This window comes from Vipera berus (assembly GCF_964194415.1).
Source record: "Vipera berus genome assembly, chromosome: 4".
Lineage (NCBI taxonomy): Eukaryota > Metazoa > Chordata > Lepidosauria > Squamata > Viperidae > Vipera > Vipera berus.
In genome coordinates, this window is record NC_138206.1 from 87,562,927 (window position 1) to 87,586,862 (window position 23,936).

At 39.1% G+C, this 23,936-nt stretch overlaps 1 protein-coding gene across 2 annotated transcripts; it reads left to right on the top strand.

Moving 5' to 3' along the window:
• Positions 1 to 211: 211 nt before the first annotated feature.
• CNOT11 (CCR4-NOT transcription complex subunit 11) lies at positions 212 to 22,879 on the top strand. 2 transcript variants are annotated; one of them, XM_081327142.1, is made up of 7 exons: positions 212 to 895; positions 5,640 to 5,804; positions 8,225 to 8,377; positions 9,415 to 9,617; positions 12,176 to 12,378; positions 14,673 to 14,769; positions 22,541 to 22,879. In XM_081327142.1, exons 1-7 carry the CDS (start codon positions 358 to 360, stop codon positions 22,697 to 22,699), a joined length of 1,518 nt encoding a protein of 505 aa, XP_081183268.1. In that variant the 5' UTR covers positions 212 to 357; the 3' UTR covers positions 22,700 to 22,879. The 2 variants fall into 2 exon arrangements, with proteins under 2 accessions (XP_081183268.1, XP_081183267.1); XM_081327141.1 differs by lacking the exon at positions 22,541 to 22,879 and adding an exon at positions 17,080 to 20,805 and having other exon boundaries at positions 215 to 895.
• Positions 22,880 to 23,936: the final 1,057 nt, after the last annotated feature.

A 23,936-nucleotide genomic window follows, 5' to 3' on the forward strand; every position in this document is an offset into this window, starting at 1 on the left:
ATATCCGTTAGCATAGTTTGCTAGGGATTTCTGGGAGTTGAAGTCCACACATCTTGTATTTGGCAAGGTTGAGAAACACTGTTCTAGCGATATGCTCTTCCTACTATTTTCTTGGCTTTACGGCAGTACTGAAAAAGAGTAGCCATTTCAAATGCTACAAATCGCTTTACGGCAGCAGCGAAGGGGGGGGGGAACTGGGGGCGCGGGAGGGGAAAAGAATGGGGGGGGGCTGAGTGGCGGCATGTTGAGGCGCGCGCGCGGGGAAGGGAAAACAAAATAATGAGGGGAGAGTAGCTAGGTAGGTCGAGTGCACGGGCGCGCGCCGACGGCCGCCGAGAGCGGGAAGGGTGGAGCTGGATGCTAGCGAGTGGGGTCCGTCTCAGTCCCGAGCCTGGCCGTGTTGTGGAAGCGGCGGCAGGTTCAGTTCCCGGTGGTAGGGCCGGCGCTGCTTCCGTCGCCGGTTATAGTAGCAACAGCAGCGGCAGCAGCCGTAGCAGTGAAACCGTCGCGTCGCTGCCAGGAAAGATGAGCCTTTCTCCGAAGGAGCTGACGAGCCTGCTGAGCATCGTGTCTGAGGAGGCCGGAGGCAGCACTTTTGAGGGCCTCTCTACCGCCTTCCACCACTACTTTGGAAAGGCCGAGCATTTCCGCGTAGGTTCAGTCCTGGTGCTGCTGCTGCAGCAGCCGGATCTGCTGCCCACGCCACCGCAGCGCCTGACTGCCCTCTACCTACTCTGGGAGATGTACCGCACCGAGCCTCTCGCTGCAAACCCCTTCGCCGCCATCTTCGCCCACCTCTTGAATCCGGCGCCCCCAGAGCGCGTCCCCGCCGGCTCGGGGCCCGGAACTGCAGGGAGCGGCGGCGGGGACGAAAACGAAAGGCCGCCGCTCTCAGGTAGTTCCCTCACCTGGCCTCTGCTTGAGCCAGGGCGAATAGCCATGGAGGTCGGCCCCTTTTGCCATTTCGGCAAAAGCCTAGACCTACTATGGTACTTAAAAAGATGACACTTGTTTTGAAATGGGGGAGGAGGAAACGTGAATTATTTGAAGGCTGGGTTGTAATGTCTGAGCATTTTGCAACTTCTCCCTCTTTTAAACTGAGGGGTCAGCCCTAGTTCAGTAGACTCATTTATTTTTATTTTTATTTATTTTAATTCCATTTATATCCCGCCCTTCTCCGAAGACTCAGGGCGGCTTACAAGCTTAGCAGTAGCCTTCATTCTATGTATATGCCTGCTTATTAGGGCTTTCACACACACCCCAAGTGGCATTATTACAAAGTCAGCTTATTGCCCCCAACAATCTGGGTCCTCATTTTACCTACCTCGGAAGGATGGAAGGCTGAGTCAACCTTGAGCCTGGTGGGATGCGAACCTGCACTAATTGCAGGCAGATTGAGAGGAATAATTTCTCTGTTATCAAGGGTTCAATATATCCCTCTTGCCTCTTGATACGTGACATAATTTTAAATGTAATTGCAATAACTGTTTCTCCTGTAATCTATTCTTTTCAAATATCTCAGTTTCCAACTTTGATTGTTGCTGAAACTGGGACCCCCAGTTTAATGCTAAATATGACCTGATGAAAGATTGGAAAACATTCCTATTCTGTTCTAATTTAACCATGTCTGTGTTATATAACCTACAGGTTTTGGTATAAAAATATCTGCACAAAATGAAAGTAGACAATTGATGAATTGTCTAGCATGTATTCTGTGGTAATCAGCATGCTTTTTGTTAATAGAAGTATTTGTGCAGCAACATAAATTTATTTATTTATTTATTTATTTATTGATGGGATTTATATCCCGCCCTATCTCCTGAAGGACTCAGGGCGGCTCACAATAAAACATATAATAAGTGCATAAATCAAGATAAATGAAATTGAGAACATCAGTGCAATAAAAAATTAGAGAATTTAAAAATGAATTAAAAATACTAAATATAAATTAATTAAGATGCCTGTCAGTCTAGGTCAGCTTGGTGGAACAGGTGTGTTTTGAGGCCGCGGCGAAAGGATTGGAGGTTTTGGGCTATCCGAAGCTCAGGGGGGAGCTGATTCCATAGGGTTGGTGCTCCCACAGAGAAGGCCCTCCCCCTGGGGGTCGCCAGCCGACATTGCCTAGCTGACGGTACCCTGAGGAGGCCTTCTCTGTGTGAGCGTACTGGACGATGGGAATTTGTTCCCGGCAGCAGATGGTCCTGCAAGTATCCCGGACCTAAGCCATGTAGGGCTTTAAAGGTAAGTACCAGCACCTTAAATCTCACCCGGAGGGCAACTGGTAGCCAATGCAGCTCCCGCAGGAGGGGTGTAATATGGGAGTATCGGGAAGCTCCCATCACAACCCGCGCAGCTGCATTCTGCACCAGCTGAAGCCTCCGGGTGGTCTTTAAGGGCAGCCCCATGTAGAGAGCATTACAGTAATCAATACGGGAGGTAACGAGTGCGTGGGTGACTGTACGTAGGGCATCTCGGTCCAAAAAGGGGCGTAATTGGTATATAAGACGAATCTGGGCAAATGCCCCCCTAGCCACGGTTCCAATGTGATCTTCAAAACTGAGTCGTGAATCTAGGAGGACGCCCAGATTGCGTGCTTTATCAATGGGAGGTAACATCTCTCCTCCTATAGTCAGAGATGGAACCTCTTGGACTAAACGAGATGACGGTATGTACAGCCACTCAGTCTTGGCCGGGTTGAGTCGAAGCCTGTTTTCTCCCATCCAAATCTGTACCGCTTCCAGACAACGGGACATCACATCGAGGGCATCACTGGGTTGGTTCGGGGTGGAGATGAATAGCTGGGTATCATCAGCATATTGATGATATTTCACCCCGAAGCTACGGATGATCTCTCCCAGCGGCTTCATATAGATGTTGAACAGGAGGGGCGAGAGCTCCGAACCCTGAGGCACTCCACAATTAAGAGGCCTAGGGCTTGACCTCTGCCCTCCTGCCAACACCGTCTGCGAACGGTCCGAGAGGTAGGAGAACCAACGCAGAACGGTGCCTCCCACTCCCAGCCCCTCAAGACGACGCAGTAAGATACCATGGTCGATGGTATCAAAAGCCGCTGATAGATCTAATAGGACCAGGACAGAAGAATAACCTCTATCTCGGGCCCGCCAGAGATCATTCACCAGCGCGACCAATGCCGTCTCCGTGCTGTGCCCCGGTCTGAAACCCGATTGGTACGGATCTAGATATTCAGCTTCCTCCAGGTTCAAAGGGAGCTGTCGTGCCACCACGCTCTCAACGACCTTCGCAAGGAAGCGAAGGTTGGAGACAGGACGGAAGTTGTTTAAAACAGCTGGGTCCAGTGCCGGTTTCTTGAGGAGGGGCCTTACCACCGCCTCTTTCAAGGCAGCAGGGAAGTACCCTTCACTCAGTGAGGCATTGATAACTGCTAGGAGCCAGCCTCGTGTAACCTCCCGAGAAGCATAGACTAGCCAGGAGGGACACGGGTCCAACAAACATGTGGCGGCACTTAGTTTCCCCATGATCTTGTCCACTTCATCCGGAGTCACAGGATCGAACTCTTCCCAAATGTACTTGGCCAACTTCATCGTTTTCCTCTCGTTAGATACTGCCCAGTCAGAGTCCAGACCAGCCCGAATCTGAGCAATTTTGTCCACCAGATATTTACTAAATTCCTCAGCCCGTCCATGTAGGGGGTCCTCTCCCGTCTCTTGACTTAAAAGGGAGCGGACCACTCTAAATAGGGCGGCCGGGCGATTATCTGCGGACGCAATGAGGGTGGAGAAGTAGGCGCGCTTTGCCACCCTCATTGCCACAAGATAGGATCTAGAAAAGGATCTTAACTGTGTTCGGTCAGACTCGGACCGACTGGCTCTCCAAATGCTCTCTAGGCCCCTTCTCTGGCGCTTCATCTCCCGCAGGTCCTTGGAGAACCAAGGAGCGAGTCGGGACTTGCGCCGGGTCAGAGGCCGCAAAGGGACAACGCGGTCGAGCGCCTCCGAAGCAGCCTGTTGCCAGGCATTAACTAAGGACTCGACCGGGTTGTGGGAGAGGGAGGTGGGAATCGGTCCAAGCGCCATCTGGAATTTATAAATACACATACATTTGGAAATTAGGTCTCATACTGGAAGTATTTCCTCTTGTCTTTTGTATATAATTGTTGACTAGAAAGTGATTAATAACAGCTAATGATTTGTTTAGATCACGGGTGTCAAACTTGTCACGTGATGTGTCGCGATGTATTGCGACTCTTTTTGCATTGCCAGCAATGGGGTGGGCACAGCTTCGGTATGATGAAACCGGCCTGCGGGCTGGCAGTTTGACACCCCTGGTTTAGATAAATTGCCAGTTTGACTTTATCTATGGGTAAGATCAGTGAATTGTGGCAATAAATGAAGCTACAGGTAATGTTTTGTATTTGTTGATATCAAGGAACACTTATTTGTGGAGCCAATGATATATGCATTTTTATGGTCATGAGAGCAGTATTCCCTTCATGTTGGGAAAGATAATGGTGGACTCTTTCTTGCCTTATTTACATTTTACCATCCATTATTTCTACCTCTTTTCTATGGTTCTGGTTCTCTTAGCTTAATTTACAGCTGAACAGAAGCTTCGTATTTCATGTTATTGTATAATTTACTATACAAAAAATGAGATATCGCTTGTGAAAACCTAACTCAGTATTTCCTTAATGGACACTTCTATTCTGCTTACTTGATGGTCTTGAAGACAGAAGGAAAAACGTATTTTCACAATTCCCTCAATCCAGAACCTTACTTTTAGCACTGCCAGTGTCTCTCTTTCCAAATTTTTCTGAATGGATTTTGGACATCCTAGGGCAGAGGTCCCCAACCTTTTGGGCACCAGGGACTGGTTCCGTGGACCGGAGAGTGCGTGGGTTTGTGTGCTGCCTGCATCCCATGGATGGGACTTTGCTTGTTTGTGCGGACTAGTTGCTGGCATGCTGCGGCCTGGTACTGGTCCATGGACCGGAGGTTGGGGGCCCCTGGTCCAGGGAACCTGGACTACCAGATAGCAATAGCAATAAGACTTATACAGCCCTCTCTAAGCAGTTTACAGAGTCAGCATGTTGTCCCCAACAATCTGGATCCTCATTTTACCTGGGAAGGATGGAAGGCTGAGTCAATCTTGAGCCTTTGAGATTTGAACTGCTGGTAGTTGGCAGTCAGCACTGCCATCATGGCTCTAGATCAGGGGTCAGCAACCTGAAACAGTGAAAGAGCCACTTGGAACCGGTTCCCTCACAAAAGGAAAAACTGGGAGCCGCAAAAAATGTGTGCACATGCACGTACATGCGCACATGCGCAGAACAGGTTTGACTGAAGAGTGGAGCCAAGGCGAGATATGCACCTACCCTGCATATTTGAATTGATTGGTTGAACTTTTTTAGTCCCACTTTTTTTTTCTGGACTGCACATGCCAGAGGACTGGGAGCCGCAGGGGACAGCTGAAAGAGCGGAGCCGCGGGTTGCAGACCTGTGCTCTAGATGAATGGATGGATGGTGAGAATCCCCTTTCCCTGCTTTTGCCCCAAGAATTTCACTGAATTCATACTTTTCTGGATTAATCTCACAACAATAGAAATAATATAACTTCTTTGGAATATGCTAGTACTATAAAATAACTTCTTTTGTTTTTAGGCTTTTTGCCCCCTATTACTCCACCAGAAAGGTTCTTCCTTTCCCAGCTGATGTTGGCCCCTCCTAGAGAACTCTTCAAAAAGTCTCCAAGACAGATTGTGTCAATGGATGTAGGAAATATGGGCCAATCTGTAGATATAAGCGGTCTTCAGTTAGCATTAGCAGGTAACAAATCATTCCTACAGATATCTGTTTTAATGAAATATAAAATGTGATTAAACTTGCATGTGAATATAGGCAGTCCTCAACTTACAACAGTTCATTTGGGGACTTTTTGAAGTTACGCGGCACTGAACAATGTAACTTTTGACATTTTTCACACTTAAGACCATTGCAGCATCCCCGTGGTCATGTGTTCAAAATTTGGATGCTTGGCAACTGACTCATTTATGATGGTTGCAGTATCCCAGGGTCATGTGATCCCCTTTTGCCACCTTCTGACAAGCAAAGTCAACAGGGAAGCCAGATTCATTTAATGACCATGTTGTTAACTTAACAGTTGCAGTGATTCACTTAACAATGGTGGCAAGAAAAGTCACTGTTTTTGTTCATAAATCAACAAAGCACACAAGCAATATATTGTTTTGTCATTATTTGAAAACCAACACCCCTATACTTAAAAATTTCCCTTTTAGAAACTTACTTTTATAGAAATATTGAATCTATATGTGATGGGTCATTTGTGCATCATGAGAATAGCAAATCCGGTTTCAAGTTCTAATCTAAGACCTTGTTATGTTAATATCTATTATTGAAATGACAGATACTCTGAAGTGCAATGTGCTTGTATAAAAGCTGTGATAGAACTTCTAAAATTGCCTTTTGTGTGGTTCAGTTATATATGTATTTTTTTAAAAAAGTTTTTTTTCTGAAGGCTAACATGGCTACCTATGCTTTTCACCTAAAGAAAATATAGTGTAAGTAACACATGAGCTTATTTTTTCTAATCTTTATCAGAAGTGTGAGAAAGGCATGGATAGTAGCTTCATGCCATTTATATCAGTAAACATAGCTCACACATTATAGTAGTAAATTAATTTTGGTGGACCCTTCTATAAGCAGCTATTTGGAATATACATTATAGAGTGATAGCTAAATTCTCTTTCTTTTGAGGTTTAAAAAAGTAACTGCTCACTGCATCTTGGGAAGAGTGATCTAAGCTTAATATTTACAGTGGATTTTTTTTGTTACTATTCTGTCTCACTGTTAAAATAAATCTACCATTACAATTATAGACTGATCATTTCTTTGTCAGTGGTCAAACTTACAAAAACAGCAGGAATTAAATAATTTTTTCTCTCACTGTAGACGTTAATTCTGTGGGATTATTGAAACACATTTCAAAATAATATATTGAATGAAACTGATATGATCAAACTCTTTCTTAAAAATTAACCTTGAACATCGACACTGCATTTTATTTTGTTTTATATCTAAGTCTGTCCTTTTTAAAGTAAAGATAATTTTGTTATAAACAGTAGTGGTATATAAGTCTGTCTCCAGACAATAAAATTTTTATTTTTTTCTATATCTAGCTGTCAGCAAATTGGTTACCATTAAACTGCCAGGGGTACCTCAGTACTCTTCATTAATTGGTTCTTAAAGGTGCGATGAGTACCAAAAATGATGAGTAACAAACAAATGTTTCCCATAAGGAATAATGTAGTGAATCACAAGACAACTTACATTGACAAGTTCTAGCTTGTCCGTTCAGTATCAAACAAATGATGTGTACTGAGACAAACTTTTTCAATCAAAATGCTTTGAGTACCAAATTCAATGAGTTTCAAATCAGTTGGGTACCAAGGTGCCACTATATTTAGAAACTTTGGCTCTGGGACAGGTGCCAAGTTTAGAGTTTAAAAATTATAGTGGAATGATTTGATGTTTTATAAATGTAATATGTAGAGACAAAATGTTTCCTTTTCAGCTATGAAGAATGCTGCATAAAGGCTAAGAATAACATTGTTGCTTAATAGAAACCACAGGGTTTTTGTCTCTTAAGAAGTGTAAACAAGAGAACCATAAAATTCTGCAAACATGCAGGAAGTGTTGTAGAGCTCAAAATAGTAATATTGACTTTGTGATAATGAATAATCTTGTTAATTTGAATAACTGAGTATTTATTTACGGAATAATTTATGTAAACTATTTTGTCCACCAATAGTCACTTGTTGGAAACTCAGCTGTATCTCTAAAAATAAAGTAGCATGGTCAAAGAGCTGTTAGAGATTAAAGTTTTGGAATTTAAAGAAGAAATGATTTATTTATTTGTATTTCTAGTTATTTTATAAGTGTCTCAAGGCAGCAAACAGACCTTCCTCCTCCTATTTTCCTCACAAAACAATCCTATGAGGTGATTTGAGCTGAGAGAGAGTGATTGGCCCAAGGTCACCCAGTTGGCTTTCATGACTAAGGTGGGATTAGAATTCATGGTCTCCTGCTTTCTAGCCTGGTGCCTAATTTTTACAGCTAATCCTAATTTCTCATTAACAGAAATAGCACGGATTTGTCACAAGTTTATTCTTGTTCTTGTGATTCAAGATTTTGGATACTGAAATTGAATTAATTAATTTTTCTTTCAGAACGTCAGTCTGAGCTGCCAACACAAAGTAAAGCTAGCTTTCCTAGTATCCTCAGTGATCCTGATCCAGATTCTTCAAATTCAGGGTTTGACAGTTCTGTTGCATCCCAGATTACTGAAGCCTTAGTGAGTGGGCCAAAACCACCTATTGAAAGTATGCATCATTTTGGAATATTTATTATAGAGTTACAACATAATAATTACTCATTTATTTTTCATTCCTTATTTCTGTTCATGTTTATATTTGAAAATAGTGGTTATTCTCAGGGACGACTCACACCCTGGTCAGTAACTCTTTACTCTCCTACCATCAGGTAGGAGATACAGGAGTATAGCCAGCCATACCAACAGGCTGAAGAACAGCTATCCATGGGCTGTCAGGCTCTTGAACGGGAAATAATTTTATAATTTTATGTATGATTGACATGCGAGACTAGTGTGTTGTGCAATTAGCTCACATGGTGTAACAATGGTGGGTTTGTTGTCACTGAGTTGTGGGCACGAAAGGAGGCTCAGCCAATCTCAATGTATACATGGTTGTACTTCGACAATAAAGGTTCATTCATTCATATAGCTACTGTGGGTTCATATGAATGTAGTCCTTCAGTTTGAAAAGCAGATGGTAAGGAAAAGATAGTTGATATTTTCCATTATGGCTTTTAAGGTTGAACATGGAGCAGTGCCTTAGCTACTATATTGACTTTGCATGAACCTGTACTATATTCTACTGTTTATATTGATATTTTATATTGTATTATATTTTATTTAGAGTCACAGTTGTTTTTTGTAGGGCCTTAAATTCTGTTCCTTATGCTTTGCTTTTCCAGAATATAGTTTTGTTGGGCAGAATGGTATGGTGACATATTACTATTTTATTACTCAGTTGGCATTGGAGAGTTTTGTAAAGGATATCTGCAAAAAATATGCCGCTTTATATAAAATTAGGGTCAATAAGTGCTAAGAAAGATGAGCATAGAAATATGCTGGTTTAGATGCTTGAGATTGTCAGTTTCTAGAATAGATAATACACTGTATTACATGTTGCAAAGTAAAGTACAAAGAATAATATAATGTATTATATATAAAGCATAGATCATAGAAGCATAGATCATACACTTGGGTACATTTTGATTGTTGGGTAAATATTTTAAAAAAGATATTTTAAAAGAAGAATGTAATATATTTTTCCAGGTCATTTTCGACCAGAATTTATCCGCCCACCACCTCCACTCCATATTTGTGAAGATGAGTTAGCTTGGTTAAATCCAATAGAGCCAGATCATACAATTCAGTGGGATAAGTCAATGTGTGTTAAAAATAGCGCTGGAGTGGAAATCAAACGAATCATGGCCAAAGCATTCAAAAGTCCTTTGTCATCACAGCAACAAACGCAGGTATGTTGTCAATTGTTGACTTGTTTAATTCTATTATTAAAATAATATCTTAATTTTAACAAAATTAAAGCTAGCTCAAGTTTACTAGAACCCCAAGATTGTGATATAAGATTAACAGTTCAGTAATCACATCGAAAAGTAAAAATTAACATTCCCTATAACCTTTATATGTGTTGCTGCTTTAAGATTATTGTCTTGACTTGAGTTATATGTTGCCTTGCTATTGAAATTCAGAATTCAAAGCACTTTTCAGCGTTCCCTAATTTTCTTAATGTTTAAGTTATTAAAACATAATTAAAGATTGGCTTTAAAGATTGGGGTAAAAAAAGAATCTTCTTATAAAGACACAAGAAAGAAGTGGCCAACCAACTACAAAAGAGCTGCAATCTGTGTAATATGAGTTCACTCTGGTAACAGATGGACTCTGAATGGTTGTTAGAGGGAGCTGGAGGCTATTCCTGCTAGTCTACTGCATGGTCCATCTGAAACCTTGGTTGCCACTTTGAATGAGAAAACAGCTTTAGATTGGATTGTGCCTGTACAACCTCTACCATCTGATGGATCTTGTCATTCCCCATGGTTTACAGAGGACTTAAGGCAGATGAAACAAGAGAAGAGACAAATAGAGCATCACTGGCATTCTATAGGGAGAAGAACTTTACATGAATTAGAACTGCTGTTAAGGCCTACCTTGTGGTGGTAGGTTGAGAGGCTCTAGTCAGTCACTCACGCCCTAGTTACCATCCAGTTCAGGGGTCAGCAACCTGAAACAGCAAAAGAGCCACTCAGAACTGGTTCCGTCACACACAAAAAGTGGGAGCCGCAAAATGTGCACACGCATGCGTGCACGGACACGCATGTGCAGAACAAGGCAAAATGTGCACCAGCCCGGCCCCCGTCCACCTCTAGTATGGATGGTTCTGCCATCCTGGCTTTTCCTTCCTCAGAAAAAACTGCTCTCCCCCCGCCCTGCGCTCTCTCTCTCTGGGACTTTTTTCTTTCTGCCTTTTGTGAAGCTTCGGGATCAGCTCCTGCCCTGGATAGCTTGCACTGTGCTGATCCTCGGCAGCCCTGACGCCCGTGCCACATTCTGAGCCGCGTGCACCTGTCGCCGCCCAGTGCCGCCAGCTTACCGGGGGGGGGGACTCGCAGGCCGAGCCGCGCGAAGACGAGGAAGGAAACAGCCTTTCAGAGGATCCCGCCCGGGCCCCCCTTGGAGGCTGAAGGAAGGAAGCCTTGTGAGCGTCTCCTGCAGCGCAGCTCCCCCGAGCTGGGAGGCACCTGTGCTGTGGCAGCGGTGGTTCTCCCTGGCGACGGGCGCTGGGTTGTGGCACCACCGTCAGCCTGGGCGCCGCCGGAACCACCCAAGCACCCTGCCCCTCCCCCCGGGGCCTCCAAACCTCCGGCGCCCCATTCTCAATGGGAATGGGGCGGCGGAGGTTTGGAGAGCTGCTGCCTTCGTTCGTGTTTCTTTCGGCCCCGAAAGAAACGTGGACGAAGGCAGCAGCTCTTCAAACCTCCGCTGCCCCATTCTCTCAATGGGACTTTTTTACTCCCACTTTTTTTTCAGAACTGCACATGGCGGAAGAGGACTGGGAGCCGCAGGAGACGGATGCGGCTCCAGAACTGCGGGTTGCCAACCCGTGATCCAGTTGGATTAGTGCAATATACATTTGACTAAATTTGATGAATGAATGAATGAATGAACAATTGCATAGAAGGCCATTTCCTTTATATTCTGTAAACAGTCTCTGAACATGGGGAACTTCAAGAACAGCTTGTTCTGCAGTTCTTAATATCCAGACAGGTTTATAATTAAGAAGTTGTTTCACAGGTAACTAGATAATTGAGAGGTTGTATCTCAGGTAATCAGGTTGTACTGTTTATGGCTTAATGTGAACATTAAATGTGCCAAAAAAGAAATTAATAGTTGAGATCATGATTCCAGAGCAGTACTATCTTACACTAATTTCTAGTCTAGCTGCCACCTTGTGAAACAACTGCAGTTTCTTAAAACTTTCCAGGATGCTTCTTGCAATATCTACAACCTACAAATCTAGGATATACCCTGTCTATGATGAGCACAACCATTCAGAGAAGGGTCAAAGCAATAGATTTTTTTCTTTATTAAATTTAATTTTTTTTTATTTAATTCCATATTGACTGAGTTTAAATTCAAGATAGGTATGGTACATGTCCCTAAAGCTCCATATGACTTTTATTGGCTTCAGATAGGGGATAGAATAGAGTCCTGAGGGACTCTATTTAAATTGCTGACTTGTAGATTTTTGTACTTGTTTAATGTTTGGACCCTGTGTTAATTTTATCAAATAGAACATGAATGCTTAAACTATTAGCTCAACAGAAATCACTTTTACTAGCAATAGAATTTAAAACCTTTATTGGCAATCCCTCTTTTTTGCAAATCATGCCATATTGGCTGTTAATAATTACTGTGATTTTTCTACAATTTTATTTTAACTTGTAATTTAGATAAATAAACTAAGTTGAAAGGTAATCTCTTAATTGTTAAACTGTTTTTCATTTTTAAAATGCAGCTTCTTGGAGAATTGGAGAAAGATCCTAAGCTTGTTTACCATATTGGCCTCACTCCTGCCAAATTGCCTGATCTGGTGGAAAACAATCCTTTAGTAGCTATAGAAATGCTGCTTAAATTAATGCAATCAAGTCAGATAACTGAGTACTTTTCAGTATTAGTCAACATGGACATGTCTCTTCATTCAATGGAAGTTGTAAATCGGTAAGTAAAATGCTTTTATTACTATATATAATTAGTTTGATTTTTCAACATATATATAAAGCTAGTTTGCAAAATTCCATCAGTTTTCTCCCATGAAGAAATTATACTTTGAATGATTGTATTAGTGGAGTATATGTAGTCCTCAATTTATCACTGGAACAAGAATTTCAGTTGCTAAGCAAGTCAGTTGTTAAATATATTGCACCCAATTTTATGATTTTTTGATCAAGTTGTTAAGTGAATCACATGGTTGTTAAGTAAATCTATTGCTTGTTGGAAGCTGGCTGGGAAAGTCACAAATGGTAATATGACCTTGAGACATGCCACCATCATAAACACATGATGGTTGCCAAGGATCTGAATTTTGATCACATAACGAGGGGGTTGGTGCATAAATGTGAGGACCAGTCATAAGTCACTTTTTTCAGTACCATTGTAACTTCAAATGATCACTAAACGAATGGTTGTGAGTCAAGGACTATCTATAATTTGATCTTCACACATTCTGTGGAAAGTAAGTTGTAGTTTTGAGTATAATCTAAACCTCTAAGCCCGACCCTTTGAGATATTAGGACAATGATCACTATAGGTTAGTTTACTATCCACTCTAGTAACATCCTTGTTTCCCTGTATAAATGACTAATTGCAATTATGGGAGGTACTTTATAATTATCCTTTCATTAGTGTTTGGATTGCAGTTTCAGATACTATATTAGGATAGAACAGATCTTGTCCATATGAATGGGAGAAAGAATATTGGGGAAAGAGAATTATAAGACTCTTGCATGGAAGTGATGTCCTAATGAGAGACACTTGCATTATTTAATTAGACTCAGTTACTCTGTAATTTTTATATCAGGACAATTTGTATTGGTGATTCTTTGAGATAAATTTCAGCGGTATTTATTCTTTTTTGGTACCATGATTATCACAGTAGCTGTTCAAATGTAATATTTGACTACATTCAGTTTATAAAAAGCCAATACTCAAACATGCTGTAGTGATACGTAATGTCATCTTATGTGACTAAAAACAATTGTTCATTCTTTTGAAGACTGCAAAGTTTCCTTTCACTTAATGATGGGAAAGATAACATTCTAAATGGAATATTTTAATGTGAACTAGTGAGTAGCAGCTTTTGAGAGTCAATCAGAAAAACATATTAGTATATCCATAATCTAACCAAAAATTATTATTTAGTTGCATTCTGAGAAAAGATAGATATTACATTCACTCTGTGTCCTCTACCACAGCATGTTATTTTGGTCCATTTAAATATTTTATGTATTATAACATTTAATGATAGTATTATTAGTCATGCTAGATGCTTTAGTTTAACACAAGAGATATAACAAGTATTTTGAATGAAATATGGCAACAGTCGTATATAATCACTCAGAATTACTGTTCCCCTTCTAGTTGAAAAATTTAAAAGCTTCATGTGGATGGTGTTTAGCGTACTAATCCATCATCTTTTTAAAATTAGGATAAATGTTACCCCTTCTGTCAGAATATCTTAGTGTATTCTATCCCAGGTATAAACTTGCAGTATAAATTGCAGATATAATGGCAATTATTTATAATTTAGCTATAGCTGAATGAAGTACAATGAATGATTAACTCGTTAGGGCCTATAAACCTTTTATGTATTTTGTATGAATTGGGCAAGATAATTGGTGAAAGATGAGTTAGTGGACAAAAATAAGCAGTCCAAAATGGCCTAAAGCAGTGGCTCCCTTTTCTATACCCCGTACCCCTAGAACGCTTCTGATATATTCTCGCACCCCTTACAAAAGTTCAAACTAACGGCAATGAATTATGCATATACACTGTAATTTTGAAAACCCAAGTTTTCACACCCCCTGGAACATCGTTTCGCACCCCCAGTTGGGAACCTCTGACCTAAAGGAACAGAATGTTTAGAAGCACAGAATATAATAGAACAAGAATACAATGTATATATTAATTAAAAACAGCAAAACAAAGTTTTTTAGAAAATATTTTTGTATCATGCCTTTATTATTTTTATAAATAACTCAAGATGATGAAGATATCTAATATTCCTTCTTTGTCCTATTTTACCCATAACAATCGTATGAGGTGGGTTAGATTTTGGCCCAAGGTCATCCAGCTGGCTTTTCGTGAAGGACTAAAACTCACAGTGTTATGATTTCTAAGCTGATGCCTTAGCCACTAGGAAAACTGGCTCTCTGTTATGATACAGCTGAAGTGACAGATGGATTATCAGCAAAGATGGCCAATTTGAAAATAATTAACTTTTAAATATTTAACAGGCTCACTACAGCAGTTGATCTTCCTCCAGAATTTATTCATCTTTATATATCCAATTGTATTTCTACTTGTGAACAAATTAAGGATAAGTATATGCAGGTAAGTGTCCAAAAAGATATATAGTCTTTTTGAATAAAATGATTGAAAATGCAGCATTTGACACAGAAAGAATTCAGGAAAGCAAGACATATTGTAGCAGAGTTTAAGAACTGCAAAACCCTCTTGACTAAAAAAATAGATGTTAGTTCCTTATGTTTTTAGCACAATATTTCACATAGTGTATTATGATGTTGCATGCATAGAAGACCAAGGGGCAGAAACAAAAATCACAGAAATAGTCATTGAAATTTCTTCAAAATATAAACATAATAGCAAAATTCTGTTCATCTCTATAAATATTTGCCTACAATGAATAGAGCAGAGTACTTCAGTGCCTCTATATAAATTTGCTTATTCATATGCTTGAATATGTTATTTGTTGACAGCCACAATACAAAAATAGTCATTGCTGCAAATAACTTTCTGGTTGGATGAGGAATGTTGCTTTGATGGATAAATGTAGCCCTCTGGTTTCTGGATATTTTTCACAATTCAAGGGTCCATAACCCTATTGGTTCTACATTTGAAGGAGGATTTTAACCTTTTGAAATATTTATATTTGTATTGATAATTATCTCTTCCCATTTGAACAAAGATGTGTTCTCCAGATTTTCCCCCCTTTAAGGGGTGAGATGTTGAGCCTATGCTCCACTTGCATGTCAGATTTTATTAGTGTGCCATTTTCCTGACCTTGATGAATGCAGACATTCCTTAACTGAACTGTAAGGAGAAAGGAAGATGACTTTGATGGAGACATGCAAGATCCATTGCCTACGCAAATTAAGTCCACAATGAGATAACACCCAGAAGCAGCTCAGGCAGATACCTCCCCAATTCAGAATTTGTTCCAAGATTTTATAATGATCTATCTCAGTAAAAATGCCCTACCTATGGAGTTGATTTTTACTTAATGGGGCTGACATCAGGTGACCAACCATTTGATGATGTACAATGACAGTACTCTCAAGGTGAATTTAGATTGGAAATTGAATGAAAGAACAACTTAATCTATTCCTGCTTTTCCCCCAATCTTAAAACTTCAGATAATAGTGCATGTTATTGTGAGGATAAATGAGTCATTTGCTGATTTCACCATCCTTACAGGAGGCATCACTATGAAGATAATAGCTTTTTGAAGTTTCATATAAGAAACTACTAGATCTATTAAGAGACTTCTGTTAGCTACTCTGCTTATCATGGAAGAAACTCACATTTGATCATTACTGTTTTACATTAATTCCCTGCTCCAGAGATAACATTTCTGCATAAAGTCAACCATCACATATTCTTGCACAAATCCTCTGGAATGACTTCTTTGATTAGTAAACTCTTAACAAAACATAAGGCAAATTTGGGAAAAGGCCATTATAAATTGCTTTTAGTCATCAGTTTCTTTTTTGTCACTTTTGAGGGAAGAGAAGAAGAAACAAAGTGGGAGATGTAATGCTTTGCTGTTGGTATCTAGACAGGTGCATAACTTCAGTTTTCTTTTACAAAAACAGATTTATAAGCTGGTTTACCATAGCCTAGATTATTACATTCACTAGAAAGAATAATCTGCCATTAAATTGTGAGAAACCTATTTGTAATATTTGCATATTTTTCATTATAATCTTTTGTGGTTGTAAGTAGTAAATATAAAAAGGAAAACAAAAAAGGCTTATTTTTAGAACGTTAGAACAAAAAAAATCCTATTTCACTTTACCTTAATTCCTTTGAAACAAGTAGTCCCCAATTTACAACCACAATTGAGACCAGAATTGTTCTTAGGCAAGGTTGTTCATTTCCATCTGGTTTTATGACCTTTTTTGCCATGGTTGTTAAATGAATCATTGCAGTTAAGTGAATCATGACATCATTAAGCAAATCTGGCTTTCCCCATTGACCTGGCTTGTTGGAAGCGAGCTGGAAAGATTGCAAGTGGTGATCACATGACTCAAAAATGCAACTGTCCTAAAATACATGCTAGTTATCAAGTACCTAAATTTTGATCATGTAACTGTGGGGATGCCACAATAGTTGTAAATATGAAGACTGGCTGTCACTTTTCAGTATCATAACTTTAAAGGGCCCACTAAATGAAAGGTTGCAAATTGAGAATACCTGTAATTTGGAGTTAATTTGAAATAATGGCAACATTTCAGCAAATACGTATGTGCTATTAGGAATATCAGTTAATTGCAGAATTCTAAAATCTTGCAAACTTGGATAAATTATGAGTTGACTTGGCTTCTTCAAAGATTTTTTTGCCATATCAAGATTATTCAAACCAGTTTCTTTAAAAAAACCCATTGTTTCTGTTTGCTTTAGAATCGGCTGGTACGTCTTGTTTGTGTATTCCTGCAATCCTTGATTCGAAACAAAATAATTAATGTACAGGACTTATTTATAGAGGTACAAGCCTTTTGTATTGAATTCAGCCGGATAAGAGAAGCAGCTGGACTTTTTCGATTGCTGAAGACACTCGACACTGGTGAAAATCCTTCAGAAACAAAGATGTCAAAATAAGACTGATTTGGAAGATTTTTTTTAATTTGATTATTGTGCAAAAAATTCTGTATAGTTTCTGTTGCTTGCAATTAAAATGTTTGTGCTTTATTAAATAATGCCTTTCTATTGAAGCTTTTGTTGATGATAGAACAACCTGAACTTATTTGAACTTTCAAGTAAATTAACCTGATGTTAAACCTGAAACCGTAGATGGGTGCCAGCCCACCTAGCAAAATACTGTTGTTGTCATCTGTGTCACAGCTAATTTTTATTTTTAATCAGTTTTTAAAAAATAAATTAGATACATATTGCCAATTAACGGATCACCCACTAAAAATGATAAAACTACGGACCCAAGAATCATTCTTACAAAGGTAACAGGCTGCTATGGAGCTTTAGAACAGGGGTGTCAAACTCACAATGTCACGTGACATGTTGCGACTTTTCCCCCCATTGCTGGCAGTGGGGTGGGCATGGTTTCACTATGATGCATCTGGCCTGTGAGCCAGCAATTTGACACCCCTGCTTTAGAACATCTTTTAAAAGATGCTTCTTTTTCAAAGTGCTACTAAAAGCTATGAGCAGACTGCTCATTTTAACTTTGTTGAAGTATATGTTCAATTCAATCAAGTGCTTAACTAGGATTGTTTGGAACAAGTTTAAGATCAATGGCACATTAAACTCCTAGGATTTCCCAGTCAATATAAAATTGCTGAGAATACTGGGAATTTAACTTTATGCATCGGGAAACAGCTGACTTTGTAATAATGCCGCTTGGGGCCCCCCGAAAGCCCTAATAAGCAGGCATATACATAGAACGAAGGCTATTGCTAAGCACATTGATTTGGGCTTTAGATTGTAAGCGACCCTGAGTCTTCGGAGAAGGGCGGGATATAAATGGGATTAAAAAATAATAATAGATCATGGCAGTGATTTTGCTAATGTGAAATACTGTATTTGCCTCTTATAATCGAGAAGCGGCATTTTGAAAGCTATTTCTTAGTCTATCATTTTACTGTGCAAAATGGTTAGTTAAACCTATAATAGTTTTATAGTTTTTCAGGAGTCTCCTACTGAGTTACTATAGTCCATACTAAAACTTCACAAAAAATAAGAGGATATCTATAAATATAATTGGAGAAATTCATGCTTTTTGGGCAAAAATATTTATTTTAAGGCGCTCCTTCAATAACTTAGAATAAAAGATTGTTTTAAATATATACAAGCAGTAATAAAGTTCTAATTGTATAATAATAACTAATATTTAAGCCTCACACCTCATAAATTAGAACAGGATACTATAAAGATTTAATAATCGGTTTTGTACAACAAAAATAGATGTTTTGATATCTTAATAAATATTCAGTTCAATATATTTTGATACTTTCAAGTCTTATCAGAAAAAACTAATGTAATTTAGGATACTTCTATTTCATCTGCCAGGAATTTTTGTAGCTAATTGTCTTCTGAAAATGTTCAAAAACATTCTATTTCCAGAAGACACTTTCAAGGCATCATTAAATGGCAATCATTTTGACTTAATTAGTTCATGGGGCCTGTGTCTTATTGATCAATGCTGGGTATGCATAGGTCAAGGGTGCCTAAATTAGTGATATACTTACTGTATAGTGTTCTATAACAGATTAAGAAATATCTTAATGCGAACCCCATCCCATTCATATAATATAAAAATGTAGCAGAAACATTTATTTTGCAATAAACAATTGCTTATTTATAAAAGTATCCTATGGTCAGTAAACTTAGTTTTGAAAAATTTCATTTTTATACAAAGGCAGAAATTTCCACCAATATTTTCTCTAATCTCTGAAAACCTAAAGGCTGGGAAACAAGGAAATACCCTGAAAAAACATAATATAGTTAAAAATGAAATTCCTTGCACAAAACCACCTTAAACACTTGGTTAAGTGGCCCCCAACCTTTTGGGCACCAGTAGAGGGGTTTTTTTTGCAGACCTGAGGGGGTTTGGTTTTGTGTGTTCCCTGCATTCCACGGACCAGTGATTGGGGACCCCTGCTTTACAGAACGTAGATAGCCTACTGATAAATATAGCAAAAAATCCAACAAATTTGCAAATAAAGGGACCTGCTTCTCAGGAATTTATTTAAAACTAGTGGGTAGACAAAAACACAATAATATAGGTAAAGGGACTTATTTGACTTATAGTATTGGTCCATTTATTAACTGATTCTATTGAGGTGTCTATTTTGGGTAGGGGGAGAATCAAGTACAAGGCTGCATGGTTTATCTTGTGCCTAATGCAACAACTGTTTACTTCGTATTCATTTAGTGAGGGGAAAAAAATTTGGTCCCCTGCTGATTTTGTACGTTTCCCCACTGACAAATAAGTCTATAATTGTAATGGTAGGTTTATTTTAACAGTGGGAGGCAGAATAAGAAAAAAGATATCCAGAAAAACATAAGTTATAAATTGATTTGCATTTTAATGAGTGAAATTCGTGTATGATCCCCTATCAAGATTTCTGGCTCCCAGGTGTCTTTTATACAAGGAACAAGCAGAGATTAGGATCACTCCCTTTAAGAGAATGCTCCTAATCTCAGCTTGTTACCTGCATAAAAGACATCTGTCCACAGAAGCAATCAATCAGATTCCAAACTCTCCACCATGGCCAAGACCAAAGAGTTGTCCAAGGATGTCAGAAACAAGATTGCAGACCTTGGGGCTTCTGGTTCTGCACAGCTAGTGTGACAGCTGAGAAATGGCGAAGATCTGCCCCCTACGGCTGATTTCTGTTTGGAGACCCTAAATGGGTCCAAAGCCACCCCAGAGGTGGCAAGGAAAGAGGAAAACCCCGCTGATCCTGGGGAGACAGTGATCGATCCGGACATCTGGGGAAAGCTCTCCAAAAACCAACTGAAGAAAGGCTAGCCCAAGCTACATGCAGCCAAAGCCAAAAAGCACGAAATTAAGCGTGATTGTAAACTCTGTGAGTGAAGTAGGTAAGAATATTGATTCTCTCTTCTACCTGATTTCCTGGGAAAAAAAGAAATAGTAGAAGTAAAAATCTTCCAAAATTGAGGGGGAGGGGTCCTTGCCACAAATTAATTTGGGGGGGGGGGTGTTACAGAAAATTGGAAGATGGACTGGTGCTGACATCTAATGTTGGATGAAAATACTGCCCTAAATATACAGCCCAGAAAGAAAAGCCTGTTGTGACCTTCAGGGCTTTGATTAAAAAAAGAGCAGCTGTACCAAAAGAAAAGAAAACATTGAGGTCTATCTATAAAACTTAGAACTAAAACTATAAAACTTAGAAAAAATTGACCTTCCTGGATTATAAATATTTTTTAAATTGTGACTTTAAAGTGGTCATTATGGAACATCAGAGATCTGCAGAAAGAACATATCAAGGAAAAATACCAGGAGGAAATGTATGTTCTGTTACAACAAATGCAAATGATATTAATTTCAAACCATGAAGAAATTAAAAATGAATTTTGAAATTTAAATGAATGCATTCTCAATTTAACATCACAGCAATTAAATGATCAGAAAACAAAAAAAAAGAGATCATGTAAAGGAGACAACTGAATATAAACTGACTCAAGTGGAGAAGAACTTACAAGAAACACTGAACATGGAAAAGTTAACTTGTCCTCCTAAGACCACAAAGTAAATGTGAGGATAAGGAAAAAGATTTGATAAAATGGATTGCTGAGCTATCAGGAGTACCACAAGAAATGAGGAGACAAGGGATGATGAGAGAAATCTTCAATTAATAAAAAGGTAAAGGTTCCCCCGCACATGCGTGCTAGTCGTTTCCGACTCTAGGGGCCGGTGCTCATCTCCGTTTCAAAGCCGAAGAGCCAGCGCTTGTCCAAGGACATCTCCGTGGTCATGTGGCCGGCATGACTAGATGCCAAAGGCACACGGAACGCTGTTACCTTCCCACCGTAGTGGTCCCTATATTTCTACTTGCATTTTTACGTGCTTTCGAACTGCTAGGTTGGCAGAAGCTGGGACGAGTAACAGGCGCTCACTCTGTTACGCGGCACTCGGGATTCGACCCGCCAAACTGCCGACCTTCTGATCGACAAGCTCAGTGTCCTAACCCACTGAGCCACCGCGTCCCTTCTTCAATTAATATGAAGGGGCAAAATCTTTTTACAAAGAACATGTTTGATTTGCCTACTATATCCACAACATTTACAAGATTATGGAAAGACTCTTTGATTCAACAGAATATATTGCTTGGGAAAGATGCTTGGCAAAAGAGGGCTAAAATGAGAATTGAGGAATTGATGGGGTGTATCAGAGGGAATATTTAAAAATTAAACACTTGTTTGAATATGGTTGAAGAAATAGAAAAATTTTAGTTTAAGAGGGATGAACCCTCCAAGTAAGACAGTATTTTTTCTTTTTTTTCCTCTTGGTTTTTGATATGAGAAATACAAAAATGTTTGGGATGATCAATGTAAAGGAAATGTTTTAGATATTTAAATGTAATTGTAAGAAAATTCCAATGGATAACGAAAAAAAATGTTTTGAATAGAGTTAAAAAGATTAGATGATTGGATTTATTAAATGGAACATTTAAACATAGGTTTAATTATGGGTAAAAAGAACAGAAAAAATGGAAATAAGTGTATTAGTTCAAGAGGGATATGTATTTTAAGTAGTATATTATTTTCTTATTTTTCTCTCCCTTTTTCTCTCTCATCTTTTCTGTTTTTCTTTTGTGTCTTTTTCTTATTTACTTTTTAAGACATGAAAACAGATTTAAATACTTTAAGGTAATTAACTCTGGGAAAATATTAACCAATAAGAATGTTTTGAACATTGTAGGGAAAATAAATTTAAATAAGAATTGTAAACAGGACTCATAACGAAGCAACCAAGATGACCAGATAGAAAAGAAGCATGATATTGATGTGATTATTGATAGAAATTTTAGAAAAATCTTTATATTTAATTGTTACCTATCAAATTAATAATTGTATTAATTTAAGGTTGCAAATATATTATTTTAAAAAAGAGAAAATCAAAGCTATTACATGGACTTTGGAACACAGAAACTGAATGGGATTACTTTGTAAACATAAACCCAGACAACATGCTGTTTACCAAATATCAAGGTGTTTATGTTAAAAAATCAATAAAATATATTTTAAAAAAAGATTGCAGACCTTGGAATGGGGGTACAAGACTATCGCCAAGCAGCTTGGTGGGAAGGTAACAACAGTTGGTGTGATTATTTGCAAATGGAAGAAACACAAAATAACTCAATCTCCCTCGGTCTAGGGCTCCATGCAAGGTCTCACCTCGTGGAGTTGCATGATCATGAGAACAGTGAGGAATCAGCTGAGAATTACACAGGAAGATCTTGTCAATGATATCAAGGCAGCTGGGACCATAGTCACCAAGAAAACAATTGGTAAAACACTATGCCATGAGGACTGAAATCTGCAGTGCCTGCAAGGTCCTCCTGCTCAAGAAAGCACATGTAGAGGCCTGTCTGATGTTTGCCAATGGACATCTGAATGATTAAGAGGAGAACTGGGTGAGTGTTGTGGTCAGATAAGACCAAAATCGAGCTCTTTGGCATCAACTTAATTCGCCATGTTTGGGGGAGGAATGCTGCCAAGAACATCATCCACACCATCAAACATGGAGGTGGAAACAGTATGCTTTGGGGATGTTTTTCTGCTAAGGGGACAGGACAACTTCACTGCATCAAAGGGACGATGAACGGGGCCATGTACCATCAAATCATGGGTGAGAACCTCCTTCCCTCAGCCAGGGTATTGAAAATGGTTGTATTCCAGCATGATAATGACCCACAGCCAAGGCAACAGAGTGGCTCAAGAAGAAGCACGTTAAGGTCCTGGATCTTAATCCTATAGAAAATCTGTGGAGGGAGTGAAGGTTCAAGTTGCCAAACATTAGTCTCAAAACCTTAATGAGAGGATCTGCAAAGAGGAGTGGGACAAAATCCATCCTGAGATGTGTGCAAACCTGGCGGCCAACTACAAGAAACATCTGACCTCTCTGATTGCCAACAAGGATTTTGCCACTGTCATTTTTTGCGAAGGGGTCAAATACTTATTTCACTCATTAAAATGCAAATCAATTTATAACTTTTTTGAAATGTGTTTTTCTGGATTTGTTATTATTCTGTCTCTCACTGTTAAAATAAACCTACTAATACAGTTATAGACTGATCATTTCTTTAGCATTGGGCAAACATACAAAGTCAGCAGAGGATCAAGTAATTTTTTCCCTCACTGTAGAAAAGGACTAGCTGCAGAAAGCATAGACTGTTGTTTTTTTATGGTGCTGCCAAGGTCAGATAAAAAGGTCGCTTCGGGAACTTTGCCATCATGCCTGGAGAGTAAACTGTTAAGAGGCACTGCAATTCGGCCTTTCATTGTCATCACTCCTCAGCAGCACATAGGGTGTAAATTTTCTATAGACATTTAGTAAATTTGCAGTTTTATATAACATAAATTTCAGTTAGTTCCAACTTGTAATTGAATAAACTGTAAAAACAAAATTCTAAAATTCTACCTAAGTAATTCACAAGTAAGAACACAGGCTTAAGGTTTCATAAGTCCTGGGGAAAAAATAGTTCACAATTTCAGCACGTTTTCATATGCTGTTTTCAAAATTCTTAAAGGGATAAATATGCAAAATAGTT